Source organism: Lissotriton vulgaris, chromosome 9, assembly GCF_964263255.1.
Source record: "Lissotriton vulgaris chromosome 9, aLisVul1.2, whole genome shotgun sequence".
Classification (NCBI taxonomy): domain Eukaryota; kingdom Metazoa; phylum Chordata; class Amphibia; order Caudata; family Salamandridae; genus Lissotriton; species Lissotriton vulgaris.
Window position 1 is genome coordinate 585,099,085 of NC_141697.1, and position 23,065 is coordinate 585,122,149.

At 44.7% G+C, this 23,065-nt stretch overlaps 1 protein-coding gene across 1 annotated transcript in view; it reads right to left on the reverse strand.

Moving 5' to 3' along the window:
* The window catches only part of SAC3D1 (SAC3 domain containing 1), a 74,177-nt gene that overhangs the window by 14,504 nt on the left and 36,608 nt on the right, over window positions 1-23,065 (reverse strand). Inside the window, exon 2 of the mRNA XM_086936699.1 lies at window positions 11,601-12,238. Within this exon, the coding sequence (XP_086792825.1) occupies window positions 11,601-12,231 (631 nt within the window). The 5' untranslated portion in view covers window positions 12,232-12,238. The remainder of the gene's footprint in view (window positions 1-11,600; window positions 12,239-23,065) is intronic.

The window sequence follows — 23,065 nt, forward strand, 5'->3', positions numbered from 1 at the left end:
AGCCAAGAATGCTCTACATCTAGTTAATGATGAGAAAATAGTGGTTACTAAAATTGACTCCAAAGAAACCATATTAGATTGGAAGAGATTTCTGGACATGCACTCTGGTTTGAGCGAATGAGACATACATGTTGGACTACATGTTGGACTACTGGGTTCAGCCAGGCTGAATGTCACAAAAGATAACAAGAGCATTAGCTCAACTGAACATGAAGTCCTCGCAGATGTCCTGATATTTCATGAAGCAGATTCTATGACCACTTCGTCATCGAATGTTCCTAAGGATTCAAACAATTAAAACCTTGAGCAGGACTTGCCTCAGAAAGAGGCAAAAGGGATAACGTGTGATATAAAAAAGACACAAGACCATGTCATTCATTACAAGATCAGAACTTAATAACTGCCCTATTCAAATTTGAAAACACTAAGCAAAAGCAAGATCACCTAATATATTGTCAATTACAGAGACAAACAAAGTAGGAAAGGCACTATATGAAATACTGTATAGACCACATTAACTTTGGAGATCTCAATGGGAAACGCTTTGCTGTGCACCTTACCCGCCCATGAAAAGCAAAGATTTTCACCATGCAGGGCATAGATATCAATAAGGACTCAATACCTTCTCATGTTACATTATTAGAATGTATATCAAGACGAAGCTAGCGCAGAATACATTCTACAAAAAGAGACAGATTGAGGAAGTACAGCTCAGGTTCCAGAAGGAAACTGAACAAATAAAATCAGAAGAATACTCCCTATTTTGGCTAAAGCAGAACTACTGTGAGCAGGGGGTGAAGCAGCAGACTACTCGAGCTGCAAAGAAAGGTTGACAATGAAAACGTTTCATCCGTTGATGGTAGCAACGTAGACACTAGTTCTACCACAATGTTCATTACCAACACATTTGCTACATTCTACATCAACTTTAATCTGCTCCGAATTAACATACTGTCATGGGGACAAAGGTCGATACATAAGAAATAGACTATGAAAGATCAGTCAGTGAGATGATCCCCCGGGGGAGGATGGCTTTCCCATACATTTAACGTAATATCTGGATAATACACCACTCCATTAATCAAGGGTAATTCCAGAGGCTGAGGAAAATGGTAACTTTTTTTTTAGCAAAGTTCAAAAGGGCGTTAAAAAAAATTGGTTTCCAAATGGACAGAGATGTCACCAAACAGGAGACCTTTCAACAAAGATCAATTGTAATTTCTTACATAAAAATGCTGGCTAAGGTTTGAGCCAAAAAACTGTTAACATATTTCTCCAGCTCATCCATGACCCTGAAGTACGATTCTTCCCTGGTAGAGCAGTGGGGTACAACGAGGTCCTTTAATATCCACTGCAACAAAGAATACGCTTGTCAACCCAAAGTGTCAAAAAGACATTTGATAAACAGAACGAGATTACCTACAGAACACCATAGATCAATTTGAGCTGGGGTGGAAATGTATACATAAAGTGAAATCTTTAGGTCACAATTCTATGTGATGGGTGATGTGGAAGATTTCATTTAGGTGTCTTTCCTATAGGCAAAGGGTCAAGATGCAAAATTAATTGGGGGAAATGCGAGCCATTACCTATTACAAAGCTAACATATAATGCAGGCATAGGACCACATTATTTGCATTAGATTCCTCAAAGGCGTTAAATATCTGTGTATAATTCTACATAATGGCATGAAGAGCTGGATGTAGAAGAATCTAGACCTCCCTTTAGTCCAAAGTAACTTTGAAATGAAATACATCTTTTCTGGGATTCTCTAAAAGCAAGAATCTTGAGTGCACCAGGATGAACGGTGTAAAAATTTGTCTAGAATGGACCTTAATCTAGACTAAAGATGTTCAAACACTAACAAGCCTCGCGCAAGCCTGCTTTGTCATCCCAGTTGGGAACTATATTATTTAGTATGCCAAGTTTCAGAATTAGCAGTCATTGTCGACACATCTGAGCAAAGAGCAAACTGAAATAAATTGGAAGCTTCAATGAGGCCAACACCCACTGACATGGAAGCGATATACTGAAGGCAAGGTATCTATCTATCTACGTTCGAATATACTGAAATTAGACTCAGATGTTCACTTAGAAGCACTATTTTGAAAAAGATTGTAATCAATTTTATTTAATGGATCCCATTTACAGTCACGGTATCTGAAAAAGAAATTAATTTCCAAGAAAAACATTAAGAGAGATGCCAAAAGTATCCCCTTCACAGAACTTGACGATCCATAACCGCAGCCAATTTCAGAGGATGTAATATAAATCGACCCCAAAAACGACACAAAACAATACAGAAAGCTGCCGTTGTTCACCAACATCTAAACAAATGGAGCGATTTTAGAGGGTTAGTTTAATCCATATATTCTGTCTCAGTAGAAAAGAATTCCACAAAAACGTATCAAAAGATTTCCAATTCAAAAATACCAGAATACCACAGATCAACATACAAAGCACAAAAGTTGAAGAAATAACATAACAGGCACCAGGTCACATGCAAAATTCTTCTACATGACATTAGTGACAAACGGTAAGTGTCTTAGTGATATACCCCAAATTTAAGGAACTATCCAGCATTTGGGGATTACTGGGCCCAGGGACGTGTGTGGTCAGGACTGAAACGGAACGTTACCCAGTCCATCCCAGGATTTCATTGAGATTCCAAAATTATATACGCATGTATTGGGACAGAGTTCAAAGGTCGTGGATGCCAAATAATGCATCTTATATAATTAGCTTACAGGAAACCAGTGTATGTGTAGGAGATGTTTATCGCCTCAATGATTGAGAGAAGATTTTTGATGTTTGGGGTCCTATTTTGTTGACGCATTCTTCCTACATTGAGGGTATAATAACAGACCTGTGCAATGTTCCTTTTTTGCTTACTTTACTTCCTCCAACTGGTTTGAAATGACAGGTGATACAGAAGGGACCGTGAGACACAGAATATGGATTCATATAAGAACAAGTAATGAGCTTTTGGTTTAAAAAACGGCTTTTTGGTTGCTATAACCTAAAAGTCTCTATGACTACAGGGCACATATTCTTTTGCAGTGCTATCACCACTCTTGTGGATCTGTGTATGTCAGGTATGGTTACTAGCTTTCCTTATCTACCAGATGCTTGTTTTTCTCAATAGAATGTCAGAATTATTCTACCATTAACAGCACTCACAATATTTTGGTTCCGTTCACAAAAAAACGTTACCTTCTGTAAGCTGCATATCCTATCAAAGAGAAGTAATTTAAAAAAGAAGAGATGTGCCCAGAACGTGTCTACTGGATGAAGAAACTGGACCATGATTGAGGAAGAACCAGAAAAAGGGGCTCAAGCTCCTTGAATGTTTTAGGTGGACAGGGTTTGCCAGTGGCTACAGGTTTTTGATGGCTGAGATTATATCGAAAGGATGGAGCAGGATCATTGTTTTACGGTGGATGGGGCATTGGAAGCACTAAGCAGCAGTAACATCAGGAGGATGTTGGGGCAGATCGTTGAAACTTAATATAAACTACTTCACAAAAGAGGCAGAGGATGAGATTGAGGATGCAAATTTACCTAGAGTTGGGCAAGAACTACAAAGTTCTTTGGATGTGTTAGGAGCATCACAAATCTCAGTGGTGAAATTGGCATCACCACTGGCTCTGACTTGTCTTTAGTGGAAATGGTAGGGAAATGTGCTAGAGTTTGAAGAAGAATGGTGCCATATTCATTCATTGGAGTTGAGTTGAAGGGCGCATTGAGAGATCTTTGGAGTGAAGCATTATGCCTGGTGTTTGTGAGGAGAATTGGATTTTCTTGTTCCAGCTGAGAAATGTATCTCCTTATTACAAGTTGTTGTGAGAAGGTTACGGAACACAGCTTCTTGAAGCATAGGTGACGAGCATGCATGGACAGAAATGTGAGCACATATGGTGCAAAAATGAGGTAGGATACACATGAGAGCGGGCGGAGCAGGGCAGTTACTCGATGAGGCGCATCAACTAAAAGTCTGTCCAGGAAGTTTATTGGAGACAGATGTTCCTTATGAATGTTACCCACTCCAATAAAAGCTCATTGAGTGATTTCTGAGCAGGCATTAGCGGTTGGTTTTGTTTGGGTATTTGGCAGATCCTGGCATATCGATTTTGAATTCTGTACTTTTCTAACAGGTTTTTGGGCTAGCTAGCAGACACAGTTTATGTTTACTGCACAGTGTTATATGTTATCTCACAGTTACTTTGAAGTGCTGCATATGTGTCATGATTTGTAACTCAACCGGCATAATACGAGTCTAACTAGACGCAAAGATCTTTCCCAAACAAAGTATACTTGGATAGTTTCCTCGTGAATTTCTGTGTTGTTAGCTAGCATTTCTAACTAGCTCTGATGTGAGTTATGTTCTCTGTAAGGGGTTCCATTTATGAACGAAATTAAAAAGGTGGCAGTAAGGAGACGTGGGGCCACTGGAATCTTTTTTGTTATGAACATGGTAAAGCCAATCCGGATTTACTGGTGAAAGTCTCAGAGGAATGAGCAAATCCATTGCAGGGCTGGCCCTGGTATTTGGGGTCTATGGTTGTCGACTGCACCAGAGAGCACTCTCAGATCCAGTAGCACCACGCTGCTAGAGTGATCAGCTAAATATGGCATAAAAGCCTCCCTCATATTAACCCAATTATTCTGTAAGTTTCTGGACGATCTAAAATTCAATTCAGGATCCTGCAATAGAATCCGTGACTGCATAAATTCTTCAGTGGTTTTGTGACGAGCACGCTCAAGATCTCATAAGTTAGCTGACTGCTTTTATAGAAGAACAATAGTTACTTACCTGTAAACTGTGGTTCTCCAGTATTGGTGTCTTTCATAGATTTGCATGCTTGAATACTTCCCTGTTGTAGAAGTGGGAGTCCCACGGTACATAAAATAGTAGTTGAAACATATATACATAAAGTACATAAATATATACATAAATATATATATATGCATAAATATATAAAAGATATCAAATATATCCAAAAGAAATAAAATCTTTAAGTACCATAGAACAACATTAGCCCATAGAAAGCATTGAGGGAGAGTTCACTTTAGCAACCTATCAATGTCATTATAATAGTCCAAACTCCAGCCAATCAGGCTGTAACACCCTCTAGAACCTTCTCCTCAGTAGCTCAAGCCCTCAGATTTTCGTAGCACAAGAGTGATCAAGAGTGCATGAGGAGAAGAGAGCCTCTGAGGGGAGGAAGGGTGGGTCGCACGTGAATCTATGAAAGACACCAATACTGGAGAACCACAGTTTACAGGTAAGTAACTATTGTTCTTCTCCAGTATTAGGGGTGTCTTTCATAGATTCACATGATTGAATAAGAATAGAAAGCAGTACGCCACAACACCATAGTCATAAAGCCAAAGTAAAGAGCAAGCATAAAATACACATTTGCAACCTGTACATGAATGCATAATAAAACCTTATATGACAGGAGGCGGGAAGCAGCAAAGGCTCACATTTATTTGAAAAGATTTCGCAGCACCGCTTGACCCACAGCAGCATCCGCAGCAGGAGCTGTTTCCAGACAATAGTGCCTCGTGAACGTGTGCCTGCTGGACTACGTTGCCACCCTGCAGATCTGATGTAGAGGCACTCCAGCAAATAGGGCAGTAGAGGATGCTACTGCTCTGGTTGAATGTGCTCGCCCCGGAGTAGAAAGAGGCTTGCCAGCCCGTTGATGGCAGTAGGATATGGAAGAAGAAATCCAACGAGCGATAGTCTGCTTAGTGACTGGATGTCCTTTGCGCATCCGTCCATAAGCCACAAAGAGCTGGTACGACCTTCGAAAGGCAGCAGTACGTTGGATGTAGAATTTGAGGCATCGTTTTAAGTCCAGGGAATGAAGAGTACGCTCAGCAGGAGACTGAGGGTTAGGGAAAAAGGTTTTGAGTATGACAGGTTCATTAAGGTGGAAGTCCGAAGGGACCTTGGGCATGAACTTAGGGTTTGTACGTAGTACAACAGTGTCTTTAGAAAACTGAAGAAATGGAGGTTGTATTGTAAAAGCTTGCATGTCGCGCACTCGCCTGGAGGACGTCGGTGCGAGGAGGAGGGAAACCTTCCAAGTAAGGAATTTCAAATCCGCTGAGTGGATTGGTTCAAATGGAGGCTTAAGTAACTGGGCCAAGACAAGATTCAGACGCCAAGAAGCTGGAGGATGCCGGACAGGTGGAAACATCCGGAACAGACCTTTGAAGAATTGGCGAATGATCCGTGAGGAATACAGAGAAGTGGAGGAACCATCATGCCGAAAGCGTGAAAGTGCAGCTAGGAAAACCCTGAGAGTGGAATGCGAAAGTCCCGACTTTGCCAAGAGGAGGAAGAAGGGCAAAATTTGCTCAGGAGTTGCGAGCATAGGATCAATGTTCTCTAAATGACACAAAACCGCTTCCATTTCAATTTATAGGTTTTGGTGGTGGAGAAAGCTCGTGCGTGAGCAAGGACCTCTCTGCAGTCCGGGGCAATAGTTAGATGGGCAAACTCGTTCTGCTCAGATTCCAAGAGTGAAGTTGGAAAGATGCCGGGTCTGGATGGCATATCTGCCAGTGGTTCATGGTGAGAAGGTGAGGCAGGGGACAAAGAGGGATCGGATCGCACTGGGAAAGAAGAAGCAGATCTGTGAACCATGGGCGACGCGGCCACCTGGGCGCAATCAACAGGATGTGACATGGTTGTGCTCTCATTCTGTGCAGGATGCGAGGTATTAGAGGGGTCGGTGGAAAAGCGTAGGCAAATGTTTTCGACCAGTCGATGGAAAATGCATTCCCGCTCGACCCTTTGTGGGGATGCCAACTTGCGTAACGTTGGCATTTGCGGTTGAGTGGCGTCGCAAACAGATCCAGCTCCGGCTGGCCCCACAGGCGAAATACATACTCTAGAGTTGGCTGATGGAGTTCCCACTCGTGATTGTCTGTGGCCGATCTGCTGAGAGAGTCTGCAAGGGCGTTGGAGATGCCCAGTACGTGAACTGCAGTTAACTGGACTTGATGTTGTATTGCCAATTCCCAGATCTGTTGTGCCGGTCTGGAGAGCAGAAGAGATCTCGTACCCCCTTGCTTGTTGAGGTAGTGCATGCTGGTGGTGTTGTCCGTACGCACCAACAGTGACTCCCCTTCCACAAGCAGACAAAAGGACTTCAGGGTGAGAAAGATAGCCAAAAGGTCCCAGCCGATTGATGTGCCACTTGCGCTGGTCGACCGTCCATTTGCCGTTGATCGACAACCCTTCGAGGTGCGCACCCCAACCCTCTAAGGAAGCGTCCGTCATAAGGGTGAGCGTGGGGGCCGGTTCCTGAAACAAACGCCCTGTCGTAACGTTTGGAAGGTGAGCCCACCATTACAATGCTCCCTGGATGCGAGGGGTCAGGCAGACCTTGTCGTTGAATGTCCCTGAGATTTGCCGCCATTGTTTGTCCAATTCTTCCTGGAGGACACGCATGTGTAACCTGCAATTGGGGATCAGGGGTATGGAGGATGAAGCCATGCCCAGCAAGGATTTCAACATCCAGACAGAAACTGACTTTCTTGAGCGTAGAAGAGCCACCAGTTTGGCAATGCGATCTTGGCGCTCTTCCGAAACAAACACCTTTGCTAGATGAGTGTCTATTAATGCTCCTATAAAGACCCTTTGCTGTGCTGGACAGACATGCGACTTCTCGTGGTTGACGAAAAGACCCAAGGCTTGTAAGACAGACAGGCAAGTCTGAGTGTGTTGTTCTGCTGCGAGAAAGGATGGGGCCTTTATCAAGCATTCATCCAAATAAGGGTATAACTGTATGCCCTGTAGGCGTAGAGAAGCCGCAACCGGAGCCATGATCTTTGTGAAGACTCTCGGCGCGGAAGGAAGGCCGAAAGGCAGAACCTTGAATTGAAAGTGTCTTGATCCTACTTTGAAACGAAGGTACTTCCTGTGCTTTGGATGGATTGGCACATGAAAGTATACGTCTTGGAGGTCGATTGTGGAGAGGAACTCCCCGGGATTTAGGAACTGCAAGATTTCCAGCAAAGTGAGCATTTGAAATGTTTGGGACTTGATAAACTTGTTGAGGGCTCTGAGGTCCAAGATCGGGCGCCACTCTCCCGACTTCTTTCTGATAAGAAAAAAGTGGGAATTAAAGCCTAAAGCCCGTCCCCTGTTGTAATCGAGGAACCTCTTCGACTGCCCCTTTTGTTTATCATAACTGCAACCTGTGCAAATAATTCCTTCAAGTGTGCTGGAGGGGGACCAGAAGGAGGGCGGTTTGAGGAGAGCTTGAGAAATGTGAGAGTGTGGCCTTTTGAGATGACATCCAAAACCCAACGATCTGAAGTTATTTTCGACCAATTGCAAAAGCGTTGGGAGATTCGACCTCCAATTGTCAGAGCGGGATGAGACATGGGCTGTAGAAAGTCATTGTTTTTTAGAGGTAGCACCTCCTCTGTACTCGGATTTTCTCCTATAAGTCCTCGAGTCAGACTGCCTATTCTGTTGTTGGTAGGAGTAGCGTTGCTTGTTTTCACCATAGAATGTGCCCCTACCACGTACTCCACGAAATAGCTGCTTCCGGTACTGGAGAGAACCAGGGCGCGAGCAGTGTCTGTATCCTTCTTGATGGACTCTAAGGCATCAGCCACGTGCTTGCCGAAGAGGGATTCACCTTCAAAAGGTAAGTCGAGCACCCTTGCTTTTACCTCAGGCCGAAAAGACGTAGCCTTAAGCCAGCCCTGCCGTCTTAAGACTGCAGCACCTGCCAGCTGTCTGAAACCCGTTGAGGAAATATCTATGGCGCAGTCAATAATTTCCGAGGATATCCTCTCTCCTTCTTGCGCGCTCTTTTGTGCTTCTGCCCAGGAGGATTCTGAAATAAGGTCAACCAAAGCTGCAAACTCCGACCACATCTGACGGTCGTATCGTCCAAGGATGGCCAAGGAATTTGCCGCCCTGACCTTAGTTGCAGCCATTGTTGTGAATTTTTTCCCAATGCTATCCAGGCGACGACCTTCCGGATCCGGCGGGGATGTTAAAGGAGAAGCCGGATTACGTGACCTCTTCTGGGCAGCTTGTGTAATGACTGAGTCCGGTTTTGGTTGAGACACAAGGCAGGCAGGCGAATCCCCTGGCGCCTTATACTTCTTGTCGAGGCGTGGAAGCACGGCCGGGATGGAGTTCGGTCATTCCATGAGTTTGAGCCCCTCCTGCCAAATAAAATCAATTATCGGAATAGTATGCACTTGCTTTAAAGGCTGATCTTTGAAGTCATAAAGAAAGCAGTCGTTGTTTGACCTCCATTAGCAAGTGAAAACGCTTCGCAGCTCTCATCATTAAAAGGTGGAAACCCCCAATGTCCACTGGGGGGAGAAGCCAGAGGAGAGGTAGGAGGAGGAGACGGAGTCTGGGCCTAATAGGTGTCCCAATCCGCGAGGACAGCATCATCGTCCTGGTCTGTATCATTCCGAACATCATCATCAGTATCAGGAGCTTGAGGAACTGGTGAACGTGCCTGTGCAGCTGGAAGTGACTCCCGTGTGTGAGGAGGCTGATTTGGAGAGGTCTGAGGAGAAGGCGGAAACCAACGATTGTAATCATCAAGCATGTGCTGAAGGTAAGCGATCAGTCACTGGTATCTGTGCCACAGGAACCTCGTGGTCAACATCCAGCTGGTCATCTCGAACTGAGATATGCGATCCCCCTTCATTATGATCATCATCCTCGTAGTCCTGATACTTTATATGTAGTTCCGATGGGCTACTTGCAGGGCGAAAGGTGTCATCAGCGTAAGAGCCCTCAGAAGAGTCCTCCTCTGCGGACGCAAAGAGCTGAGCAGGGGGAGACCTGATCCATGCTGAATAGGACTCAAAAACAGAGAAGCCGGACGTTTTACAGTAGTCACCGTCACCACTGTGAAGGAGGTTGCAGTTGCCAGGGAATACTGCACCGTTGACGGAACCGTCGACGAGCTCATCGACGAAGTCGTCTTCGAGGGGTTCTTCGACGAAGATGAGGGTGCCATCGACGGAGCCGAGGCCTTCGTCGTCGGCACCAACGAAGTTGTGACAGCCGTCGACGAGGTTTTCAACGTCGACGGTGCTACCGTCGATGAGGTGGATGTCGACGAGGTCTTACACGTCGACTGTGCTACCGTCGACTAGGTGGAGGTCGACGAGGTTGCCGTCGACGAAGCTGGTAGCGTCGACGAAGCCTTCGTCGACTGGTGACGTTTTGGTAAGGCCGTTGACGAGACAGGTTTCCTCGCCGTCAACGAGATCTTCATAATGGACGATATAGGCCTGGCATCTTGGAGCGTCGACGACGATGCAGACTTAGTCGTCGTCGTCCTCGTCGACATGGAACAGGTCGTCGAAGTAGGAACAACGTCGACTGATCTAGTCGGCGGCGGGCGCGTCGACGAGCTCGTCAACGAGCTGGCACTCGTTTTAGATGACGAGGGCATAGAATGGGACTGAGACGAGAACCAGGTCCCGTAGGCGTAGAGGCAGGCAGATCCCGTGGGGAGACGGACTTGGGAGCGTCCACAAGCTTCTTCTTTTTAAGAAATGGAGAAGGAAGCTCGGTCTCTGACCCAAGCTTCAGAGAGGTCTTAGAATGGCAGGAAGACACACTCTCAATATCAGACACTGGGTTGTCTGAAGTCTTCAACCTCTGTAGCCACAGGAGGAGACTAGCCTCTCTGTCCTTTAGGGTCTTTGAAGTAAAAATCCTGCAAAACTTGCAACTCCTCACCTCATGATCCGGGTACAGGCAGTAGATGCATTTTTTATGTGGGTCTTCATGGAAAAGGCGAAGTTTACCACAGGCAGAACAAGGCCTGAAAAAAGATTTCTTTGCAGAAGACATGTTTGTAGAAGTTTGAAGGTTTGAGAATGAAGAAACTGAGCAGAGCTCAGGGAGACTCCCTTCACATGACGTGCGGTAGAAAATCTGAGGGCTTGAGCTTCTGAGGAGAAGGTTCTAGAGGGCGTTAAGCCTGATTGGCTGGAGTTTGGACTATCATAATGACATTGATATGTTGCTAAAGTGAACTCTCCCTCAATGCTTTCTATGGGCTAATGTTGTTCTATGGTACTTTAAGGTTTTATTTCTTTTGGATATATTTGATATCTTTTATATATTTATGCATATATATATTTATGTATACATTTATGTACTTTATGTATATATGTTTCTACTACTATTTTATGTACCGTGGGACTCCCACTTCGACGACGGGGAATTATTCAAGCATGTGAATCTATGAAAGACACCCCTAATACTGGAGAAGTATGGTTCTGAGAGCAGGTTTGAGGATCCTTAAGGCACCCCCTTGTTCAAGGGAGGTGTTCAGGACCTCTGTGTCAGTAGGACTCTGGTCATGTGGACCTTGACAACGGATGATAGGTATGATTCTCACACAGTGTTAGATGCTATGATTCTACCAACATTCTAAATATGTTAAATATAGCACATAGTTGAAGCTATAGAGAAGTCAGGGTGGGAGCATAGTTATTGACATCTTAGACACAGAGTAGATATGGAGTATGCATGGTTCGCTTATATAGCTACAAGGCAGGCATTGTGCAAGCTTCCTCCTCACCAAGATTATACAGCAAGAACAGTGCTTGGTACTCTGCCTCCTGCTCGTACATCCCACTCCGGTAGCAGCGACGGAGCCACCCAAAACATTCCTGCACATGAGTTTCGTTGATGCGTGGGTCAAAGTGGCACAGTGGGGCCTCACAAAGTCGGTAACCTGCACAAAGCAGAAAGCCCAAGCACTTCTCCAAGATGGCGACACAGAACTCCCCTCCCACCCGCTGGATGGTCATGTCCTGACGCACAGCCCGCAGTCGGTCAAACACAAAACTGTACACCTGGGACCAGGGAACATCAAACCGAGGTAGCACATCATCTACCAGATACTGGACAGTTTGCAGCAGCACCGCTGGAGGACGCAGGTCGCTTGGTTTGGTGGAATCTTTTCCAGCTGCCGGCCTTGCATACTCCTTCACAATCTTGAGAGGGTCAGCTCTGGGTAAGCGGTGCTGCTCTGTTCCATCCAGAACCTCAAATGGGTGGAGTCTCTTCTGTGCCTCTCTCTCACACCTCTCCCGCTCTGGACACATGTAAATGCATGTGCCATTTGGAAAGCTTGCAGCTGAAGGGGTGGCAGTGTTGTCCATATGGTGCAGGAAGGTTGGAGCTGTAGAAGCCACACAAACCTCCATGGAGTACCTGAAAACAACACATGACAGTCAAGGTTAGATTGGAGTGGGCCTATTCACTGTTCACCAACTCTCCACTGCCACCTAATACAGAAACATTATGTGCCTCTCCAACAGTCCATTTCTAGATTTGGTATGACCCCTAAACTCTTGATGTGTTTGAATGGGTGCACTTCCACATGGATCTGAGATATCTTGTGGGTAAGACTCATTTCAGCCATGTATCAATGGAATTGTACGCTTTATAGATGGGTGTTTTCAGTAAAGTGCTAAGTGGTGCTTCTTGATAGGTTTAAACTTCTGTTCCTTTCTTTTCAAAGGATGGGTGTTTATAACCCTACATATTGTGTTCAGTAGTGTGGCTCAGGCAGTGATTGCTTGGACACTCTATGTCTTCGTGTGTAGGTACTGGCATGTGTGCTGCATATGAAGTAATTAGCACCTGTCTTTCTTACACTTGAAGTGTGTCAGAATAGCATGGATGGCGCAAGAACGTTAAAGCTGGAAAAAATTAAAAAGGGGTTACTGTGGAAAAAATAAAATTACAGTGTAGAGTTGAGTGGCATAGAGAGGAGTACAGTGGAGTGCCATGGAGTAGCATACAGTGTTATGTAGTGTCGTGAAAGGAGTAGAGTGTCGTAGAGTGGAAGGGCGTAGAGTTGAGTGGCGTAGAGTTGAGTTCTGTAGAACGGAGTAGTGTCAGATTGGCGTAGAGTGGAGTGGCGTAGAGTAGAGATGAGTGCCGTATAGGGTGTTGAGTGAAGTACAGTGTTTTAGAGTAGAGTGACGCAAAGCGAATAGATTGTCAGAGTGGAGTAGTGTGTCATAGAGTAGAGTGGAGTAAAGTGGCATGGATTGGCATGAAGGTTATTGCGCCAGAGTGGAGCAGGGTCGTAGGATGGCAGAGTGCTGTAGAGTGCCATGACAGAGTGGAGTAGAGTGTCAGTGGAGCAGAGTTTAGTGGAGCAGAGTATCATCAAGTGCAGTAAAGTGTCAGTGGAGTGTCGTAGAGTGGGGTGGAGTGTCGGAGAGTGCCCTAGAGTGAAGTGGCGTAAAGTATAGTGGTGCAGAGTAGATTGGTGTAGAGTGCAATAGGGTAGAGTGCATTGGTTTTGAAAGAAGTAGTGTAGGGTGCATTGGCATCGTGTAGAATAGAGTACAATGGCACAGAGTAGAAAGGTGCAGAGTAGATTAGAGTGACGAGGAAAGCAATTGCGTAGATTGGAGTAGAGTGAAGTGCAACAGAGTGGAGTGATGGATGGTAGAGTGCAGTGGTGTAGGATGCAGTAGAGTGTTGCAGAGTAGACTGTAGTGGACTACGGTACAGTGGCATAGAGTGCAGTCATGTAGAGTATCAGAGTGCAGGGCCGCAGAATTGTGCAGCGAGCAGTGACGTAGAGTGATGTAACGTGCAATGGCGCTGAATGGCATTGAGTCGAATTTTGTACAGTACAGTGCCATAAAGTGCAGTGGTGCAAAGTAGCTGGCGTAGATGCAGTGGCATAGGATGCACTGATTTTGAGTAAAGTTGTGCAGAGTGCATTGGCGTAGAATGCTGTGGTTTAGAGTACAGTGGCATAGCATAGACTGAAGACGTATAGTGGCCCAGCATAGAGTGGCTTAGCGTGTAGTGGCGGGGTGGAGTGGTGTAGAGTAGATTGTTTGAGAGTAGAGTGGAGTGGTGCAAGGTAGAGTACAGTGGTGCAGGATAGAGCGCAGTGGCATAGAGTGGTGCAGCATTGATTGCAGGGACATAGAGAGGAGTGGTGCAGAGTGGGGTGGCACAGAGTAGAGCAAAGTGATGCAGAGTGGATGGGTATAGAGAAGTGGTGTAGAGTGCAGTGTTGCAAAGTGGTGTAGAGTGGAGTGATGCAGACTGAAGTGGCCTAGGCTGGAGTGGTGTAGAGTGCACTACTGCATAGTTAAGTGAGGTAGAGTGCCCTGGCAGAGCAGAGTTGCGCACAGTACATTAGAATGGCATAGCGTGGTGCAGTGGCATTGAGTAAAGTGGTGTAGAGTAGAGTGGCAGAAAGTGCAGTGCTGCAGTAGAGTGTCAGAGTGCATTGATGTAGAGTGGTGCGGCGTGAAGTGACAGAGTGCAACGGTGCAGAGTGGTGTAGAGTACAGTGAAGTGATGTGGAGTATAGTGGCATAGAGAGCAGTGGCTCAGTGTATTGGGTTTGAGTAAAGAGGTGAGAGTGCAGTGGCATTGAGTGCAGTGGTGTAGAATAGAAAGGCTTAGTGTGGAGTGGCAGAGAATGGAGTGGCGCAGAGTGGCGTAGACTGCAGTGACAGAATGTTTCTGAGCAAAGTGAAGTGGTAAAGACTGCAGTGGCTTAGAGCAGAGTGTACTACAGTGCAGTGATGTAGAGAAGATTAGAGTGGCTTTGTGTACAGTACAATGGTGTAGAGTGGAGCAATGCAGAGTAGAGTGGCGTAAAGTTGAGTGGCAGAGAGTGGAGTGTTGCAGAGTGACGCAGAGTGAAGTGGTGGAGTGGTGCAGGGTAGAATGCAGTGGCATGGGGAGAGGCAGAGTAGAATGGTGTAGAAGTATTGGCGTAGAGTGGTGCAGTGGCAAAGAATGCAGTGGCTTAGAGTGCGTTGAGATTGCAGCAGCGTGGAGTGCAGTCCTGCAGAGTAGAGTGTCCGTGTAGTGGCATGGAGTGCAGTGGCATATGTTAAAGTGGTGCATAGTAGAATAGAGAGGCGTAGAGTGCAGTGACGTAGAGCGTAATGGCGTAGAGTGAAGTAGCATGCAGTGGCGTGAAGTGCAGTGGTACAAAGTAGTTGGCGTAGGAACAGTGGCGTAGGGCGCAATGTTTTTTGAGTAAAGTGGTGAAATGGCACAGAGTAGTGGTTTAGAGTAAAGTAGCGTAGCCTGCAGTAGCATCAAGTGGCACAGTGTATAGTGGAGTGGCATGTAATAGAGTGGCACAGTGCAATGGCGTATTGTGCAGTGGCATAGAGTAGATTATTTCAGAGTAGAGTGAAGTGGCGTGGAATTGTGCCACGTAGTGGCGTGGAGTGGTGCCGCGTAGAGTGCTGTGGCATAGAGTGAAGTGGTGCAGAGAAGAACAGAGCAGCATAGAGCAGAATGGTGTAGAGTGACGTAGCATGCAGTGGCATGGAGTAGAATGCTGAAGAGTACAGTGGTGCAAAGTAGTTGGTGTAGGGTGCATTGGTTTTGAGTAAAGTGGTTAGAGTGAAGTGGCATAGAGTGCAGAGGTTTGGAATAGAGTAGAACGCAGTGGCGTAGAGTGTCGCAGCGTAGAGTACAGTGGGCTAGAGTGGATTGGCATGGAGTAAAATGACAGAGTGCAGTGGCATATAGTAGATTGTTTCAGAGAGGAGAGGAGATGCAAGGTATAGTGGTGCAGGGTAGAGCTCAGTGGCGTAGAGTAAAGAGGTGCAGTGTTGACTGCAGTGGCGCAGAGTGGTGTCAAGTACAGTGGCATATAGTGTAGTGGTGTACAGTAGATTCTTTCAGAGTAGAGTGAAGTGGCGTCGAGTGGTGCACGGAAGAGTGGAGTGGTATAGAGTAGTGGTGCAGAATGCAGCATTGCAGAGTGTAGTGGCACAGAGTGGAGTGATGCAGAGGGGAGTGGCCTAGACTGGAGTGGTGTAGAGTACAGTGGTGTATAGTAAAGAGGGTAGAGTGCACTGGCAGAGTAGAGTAGAGCGGCGTAGGGTGCAGTGTCAGAGTGTAGTGGTGCACAGTAGATTACAGTAGTCTAGATGACAGTGGTCTAGAGTGCAGTGGTCTAGAGTGCAGTAGAATGGTGTAGAGTGCAGTGGCACAGAGAGCAGTGCTGCAGAATAGAGTGTAGTGGAATAGAGTACATTGGTGTAGAGTGCACTAGCATATAGTGGTGCAGAGTAACGTTATACAGAGTGCAATAGTGTAGAGTAGAGGTGTGCATAGTGCACTGGCGTAGACTGTATTGGTTTTGAGTAAAGTGATGTAGCGTGCATTATCAAATAGTGGCATCGAGTATATTGAACCAGAGTACAGTGAAGTGACGAAGAATGCAGAGGTATCGAGTAGAATGCCGTAGAGTGCAGTAGTGCAGAGTATATTAGACTGGATTGGAATAGACTGCATTTGCGTAGAGTTGAGCAATGCAGAGTTCGTTCACGTAGAGTTCAGTGACATAAAGTAGGTGGCATAAAGTGGCAGAGTACATTGTTGTAGAGTATACTGTTGAAGAGTGCAGTAGTATATTGTAGAGTGCTGTGGAGTTGCAAGAGTGCAGTGGCACAGAGTAAAGTGGCGCTGAGTGCAGTGGCTAAAGTAGATGGTTTCAGAGTAGAGTGCTGTGGCGCAGAGTAGATTAAAGTGGCATAGAGGGGATTGGCATATAGAGTGCACTTGCGTACAGTGGAGCGGTACAGAGTAGAGTCAGAGTCCATTGGTGTGGAGTGCAGTGGCATAGAGTGCAGTCTTGCAGAGTAGGATGGCAAAGAGTGGAGCGGAGCAGAGTGCAGTGGTGCATAGTAGAGTAGTTGAGGAAGAATGTATTGGCGCACAGTGGAGTGGTGTACAGAGACATAGTGGGGAGTGGTGCAAAGTAGAGTGCAGTGGTGTCGAGTGGTGCGGGGTAACATTCGAGTATGAATGGCATGGTAGCATACTGCCATTACAGACAACACGTCTTCAATTGAAATGCACATTACATTTGCACTTACATACAGTTTTACTGATAAAAGTATACAGGGCACAAACGACAAGGTGTGGAAATGGCATTACCCAATGTATTGATTTCATCAACCGCACAGTTCATTTACAGACATTTTTCAAGCAGACCTCAACTAGCCAGCAGGATTGTCACATAAATCTTCATACTTTGAAGTCCGAGAAAGAAAAACACCAAGGTTCCTGAATGACACAGCCCGATATTTGACCTCTGCCTCTGAATGCACAGCAAATGTTACAAAATAAGAACACAATTTAAAGGCCCATTTACAGAAAACTAGTTCATGGAATAGCACAGTAAACAAGATTTGGAGAAAGGAAGGGACGAACTCTAGCTGGACAGCCTAAAGCAAACAAGCATTGGCAAAACCAATAGGTCTCGCCTATGCGAGAGCTATTGGCTTTGGTAATTTGTTTTAGCCATATTGTACATCAGGGTGGCTGCTGTTCGGCATGGATAAAAAGTTAGTGGTGTGGAATGGAGTGGGGTATATTGGATTGGGGTAGAAAAGAATAGGATGAATTGGGGTAGACTGGAGAGGGGTAGATTGGAGCAGGGAATTTGGGTAGATCAAAGTGCTAGACTGGAGTCAGGTAGATTAAATTGGGGAGATTGAGGTGGATGAGATAGAATGGAATGTTGTGGGATATAGTGGGGTGGGTAAATTTGGTTGGGGTAGATTGGACTGTAGTGGAGTGGATTGGGGTAAAGTGCAGAGGGGTAGATTGGATTAGAGTGGGGTAGACTGGAGTGTGGTAGATTGGAGTAGATTATAGCAAATTGGAGTGGGGTAGATCGGGGTACATTGGAGTGGAGTGGGGTAAAATGCATTAGAGTGGGATAAAGTGGTGTGGGGTAGGTGGTATGGAGGGGCATAAAGTGGAGTGGCTAGTGTAGAAGTGAGTGAAGTAGAATGGAGTGGCATTTTGCAGAATGGAGCAGTGTGGCATAGAGTGGAGTATGCATGGTGTTGTACAACACTTCCATTACAGACAACACATTTTCAATTGAAATGACCATTACATTTGCACCAAAAATATGGTTTTATTGCACACAAACGATAATGTGTGCAAATGACATCACCTAGTGTATTGATGTGTTTTGATAGTATTCAAATATTTGTTTCCACCACACTTCAGAATTACAAAAAATGTGCTTAATTTGTACTAATTCTGAAATATTCTAAAACAGCATAATTCATATTTTTGTTGTGACCAAGAAAACAAAAAGCATACTCTTACACGGGTATGTACATTGGCTACTTCAGAAAAAGAAACAAACACCAAGCTCTCTGGAAGACAGAGCCTGACATTTGACCTTTCTATTTTGTCCAGAGGACAAGTAGGCTTCACCCTCCTACTACCTACGGTCAAAGGCTCGGTTTACAGTGTCACATAACAGTTAAGATAAAGAGGAAACCTCTGCGAACACAGCAAGACATGTATCCAATTATACAAGATGTTCAAAGCTTGTTTACACAGTTCTTCAATGCAAAGCTTTTGCTGCTAAGGTGAGATCTAAAAGACAAAACAGAAAGAAGTCTCCAAAATGTGTACACATTTGCACACTACATTTTTAGACACAGCTAGTTCTCCCACTTTGCTCCTTGACATCATATGCATATACCTAAAGTGCTTGAAGAGATCAGAGTAATCCTCCAACATTTTTCTTCATAGTAAAAAAAGAAAAATGTGTTTTATTCGCACATGTTTCCTTACACTGTTAACTATTACTTCTCTTGGTGTTGCAACTTTTAAAAAATAATCTGATGTGCTGAATCTGCTAAATGGTGGCGACTATAGACTTGAAATTGTGATGGTGAATATCTTCAATTGTACATGACAATGCCATGAACAACTAGCTTGTTATATAACAAGCTATATGTGGCATTCCTGTGTTCTTTATTCTCTCGTAAAATGTTATTATTTCCCTTGGGTTTGCTCCTAACAAGGATGTGTATGCTTTAGTCTTAATAGATTACTTTTCTAAGTGTCCAGAGCTAAAAGTTGTAGACAAATTTGGTTCATCTCAATAGTTGAATTTTTAGATGAAGTTTTTTGCCGTGAGGGGTTACCCGCAGAAATCGTCTCTGATAATGGTCCCCAATTTGTTAGCAAGGAATTTGATTTATTTCTTGAAAAGTGTGGCATTGTGCATAAAAGAGTCTCTAAATACAACCCACAGGCCAATGGTCAAGTAGAACGCTTCAACAGAGTAGAAAAAGAATCCATCCAATTAGCAATAAAGAGTGGATTTGAATGGAGGAAAGCTTTACGAGCCACTTTGTTGTCATATCGCACTTCTCCAAATACTGTTACAGGTTTATCTCCGTTTGAGATGTTACATGGTAGGAAACCTGGTTCTAAACTTTTACCTTGGTGGATGAAAGTTAGAACACCTAATGATTTTGCTCTCAATTTATCACAGGTCAGGGAGCGTGTTCAGAAGTACCAATAGAAAATGAAGGGGAATGTTGTGCAACATTGTAATCTTAGTTCCAAAATTAAAGTGGGTGATTTTGTCCGTGTCAAATTTGGTGGTTTTCCTGGCAGGAAATGGGCCAAATGATCGGATCCTTGTAAAGTTTCAGAAGTTTTTAGCAAGGCAGTAAGAGTAGATGGGGGAAAATCTGGAATTTCAGACGCATTTCTTTTTTTTTTTTTTTTTTTTTTTTTTTTTTGTCCTCATTTGCCTTACCCACTGCTTAGGAGGTGCCAACCACCTTGCGTGTCCCCAACCAAGAGAGGGAACCAAGAAGATGAAACCCATCTCTGGACCTGGACTCCGAGATATTTTACTGGTGGCAGAGAAGTCCCAAGGAGAAGGGAAATGTAAGTTCTTAATCTGACTCCATCTAGGTATGTCTCAACCTGCAGGACCAAAACACCGTATCGGGGCCAGACCCGGTCCAAGGAGTAGTGTTGGCATAATCATAGGACCCGGGGAAGAAAAAAAAAAAAAAAAAAAAAAAACCCCGGAACACTATCTCCACTGTGTCAACAGATCCCAAAAAGCCAGATTACGGTTATTGCAAGCCCTAGCCATGTCCACCTTTGATGTTTCGTATAGTGACGTGAGCCAATCCGAATGTATTGGAGCAGATTTTTCCACCCACTTTATGCAGATCTGTCTCCTAGCCAACAGAATAGCATAAAACAGAAAAGATCTTGCTTCGCCAGAAATACTGTCCTCGATTCCAAAGATGATTAGTGGCAATGAAATTACTAATGAAGTGTTCATAATGCAATTTAAGGTAGATAGCACTTCCTCCCAGAACTGACCGATGTTGGGACATTCCAAGAACATGTGAATATCTGAAGCTCCTGATAAATTACATTTGTTACACTTCTTGTCTGGGAGAAATTTGGAAAGTCTCTGCGGTGTCATATAAGCCCGGTGTGCTGTGAACAAATGGTTACGCCTCAGCCATGATGGTTTCACCACTTTATGGAGGAGCGCAAAAGATCTTAACCATATCTCCTCACATTGTAAGCCCATTGTCTCGCTCCACAATTCATCTGGAAGGGTGAAATCCCCATCGGTTTCCTCCAGAAGCTGCCAATACCAGAAGGCCACCTCCTTACCACCCCTAGGTCTTTCTAGTAGCAGCTGCTCCAGGGAGCTTGATTTCCCGAATAATGCATCTTTGCGCCGCTGGGCACTCCCCCAGCTTTCCAGCTGAATGAATTTAAATCTAGAGAAAGCTGGGCCTATGCGTTCATGCAATACATCCCAGGGAAGTATCGATCCATCCACCAATAACTCTCCCCATCTAGTAATTCCTGCTTCCTCTAGTGATGAAGATAAGCTGTCCCTGAGACACTCCGGTAAACCCGGGGAGTCCCATATGGGAGCGAAGTTGGAATAGTAGGACAGCCCCAATCTACTTCTAATGGCTAGCCAACCCCTAGCCCAAGACTGTATAATTTTCAGTCTTATTTTCTTGAAGTATTTCTGACTCCCAAATTTAAATAAAAATCCGTCAACTGGTAAATTTGCTCCGGTTAACATGGCTTTATACATTGCCACCTCCAGAAGACTCGATGGTGTTTTTAGTAACATCCTGGAGTAGGACAACTGAAAGGCCCAAGCGTAGTATACTAAATCCGGTAGGGCTAGGCCCCCCTTCTCCCTTCTCCTCCTCAACTTCTTCCACGCAATTCTAGTTGCCTTGTAATTCCAAATAAAGGAGTTAAGCTCTCGCTGACATCTGTCCAACATCTTCACATCAAACCCCAATGGAATGGCACCAAATATAAATATAAACTTAGGAAGGATAGACATTTTTATTAAGTTGACCCTCCCCATTATGGAAAGTGGCAAGTGTGTCCAAGATTTCAATAGGCTCTTACATTCCCTGAAAACTCGATCTAGGTTAGTTTGGGCAATGGTCCCAATGTCTTGGGTGATACGGATCCCGAGATAACGCATAGAGGTGGTGATATTAATGCCTAACCGTGGGTCCTGGATATTCCAGACCATAACCTCGGTCTTACTTGAGTTAATATTGTAACCCGAAATCTTACCGAACTCTTCCGCCTTCTGAATCACGGCCGGGAAGGACAACACCGGGTCCGAGGTAAAGATTAAGATATCGTCGGCATATAGTGCCGTCCGCCTCTCCCAATCCTTAAACTTGAATGATGGTATATTTTCGTCTGCTCGCAAAGCCTGGGCAAACGGCTCAATGTACAAATTGAAAAGGAGGGGAGAAAGCGGACAACCTTGCCTCGTACCTCTGGTGATCTTAAAGGGGTCTGTCAATATTTCGTTAATCAGCAGCCTAGCCGAAGGGGATCGATAGAGTAAGGCAATAGTTCTGCGAAAGCCCTCCCCAAAGTTAAACCTTTTTAGCACTTCGTTTAGGTAGGGCCAATTGACCCTATCGAAGGCCTTAGCTGCGTCAAGGGTTAAGGTGGCCAGTGGTAGGGAAAAAGCGGAGGCTATATCTATAGCCCCTACCAAATCATGTGTAAGATCTGAAAGATGTCGCCCTTTAATAAAGCCTTTCTGATCGTGATGAATAATGGTGCCCATTACCTTACCCATTCTTGCTGATAGTATTCAAGGTCAAGGTGGAAGGGGAGGCGGTACCTAGGACAGCTAGTCACGAGATAGGTAAAGCCTTTTATGAATTCTTTGAGACTATCTATAGGGAAGAACTGCCTGATGATCAGATGGCACGAAGCACGTGGCTGAATGGAATAGTGCTCCCAACCTTATCAACAACACAGAGCAACAGTTTAGAGATTGCAATAACAGAGGTAGAGGTAAAGGAAGCTATAAGACAGGTAAAAAAAGGGAAAGCTTCTGGTCCAGATGGTCTCCCTGGGGAGATCTATAAAGTATTGGGGGAGAACATCGTCCAAGTAATGACAACTCTTTTTAACGTTATCCTCAGGGAAGGAGAGCCACCTCCAAAATCTTGGGGTGAGGCCACTATTGTTCTTATACCCAAACCGGGGAAGGACGTATCAGAATGTGGGTCCTATAGACCAATTTCTTTACTGAATAGTGATTATAAGATCTTTGCCGCAATACTATCAGACGCATTTCTTTATGTAAACTTGGGAACTTACAGTCATTTTCTCATTCCACCACTTCCAATTCCACCGAAGAGGATGACAATGCTTCTTTTGTTTTGGATACTTATGACAATGTCATTTCCACCCCAAGTGTCCCAATTTCTTGTCCTGCAAATGTAGACAATTCTAAAAATCTTGCTTCACCGCTGTCTAATGATAACAATGCTGAGTCATGTAATGACATTTCTGAATCTGAAAGTAACGTTAGTGAATTAAGGAAAAGTTCTCGTATTAAGCATACTCCTGACAACAACAACAAAAAAACAAGGCAACGTCCGTAGAAACAAAAAAAGACGAGAAAGAAGATCACAAAAACAACGCCACGCAAAAAAAGAAGAAAACAAAGAAACACTGGCAGAAGAGGACATAACTAATGAAAGATCAATAATTAACCTCTCAGATGTGATCATATCTAAAGTTGAAGAGCAATTATTAGCTTTAGGCCTGAATTTCTGTCCTGAACAAAATTTCAAGTATGCCTCTACTAGAATTGACGTTTACTGTTATATTCGCAAATTAAAACCTAAAAATTGTTTTGCTTTACAACATTTGAAAACT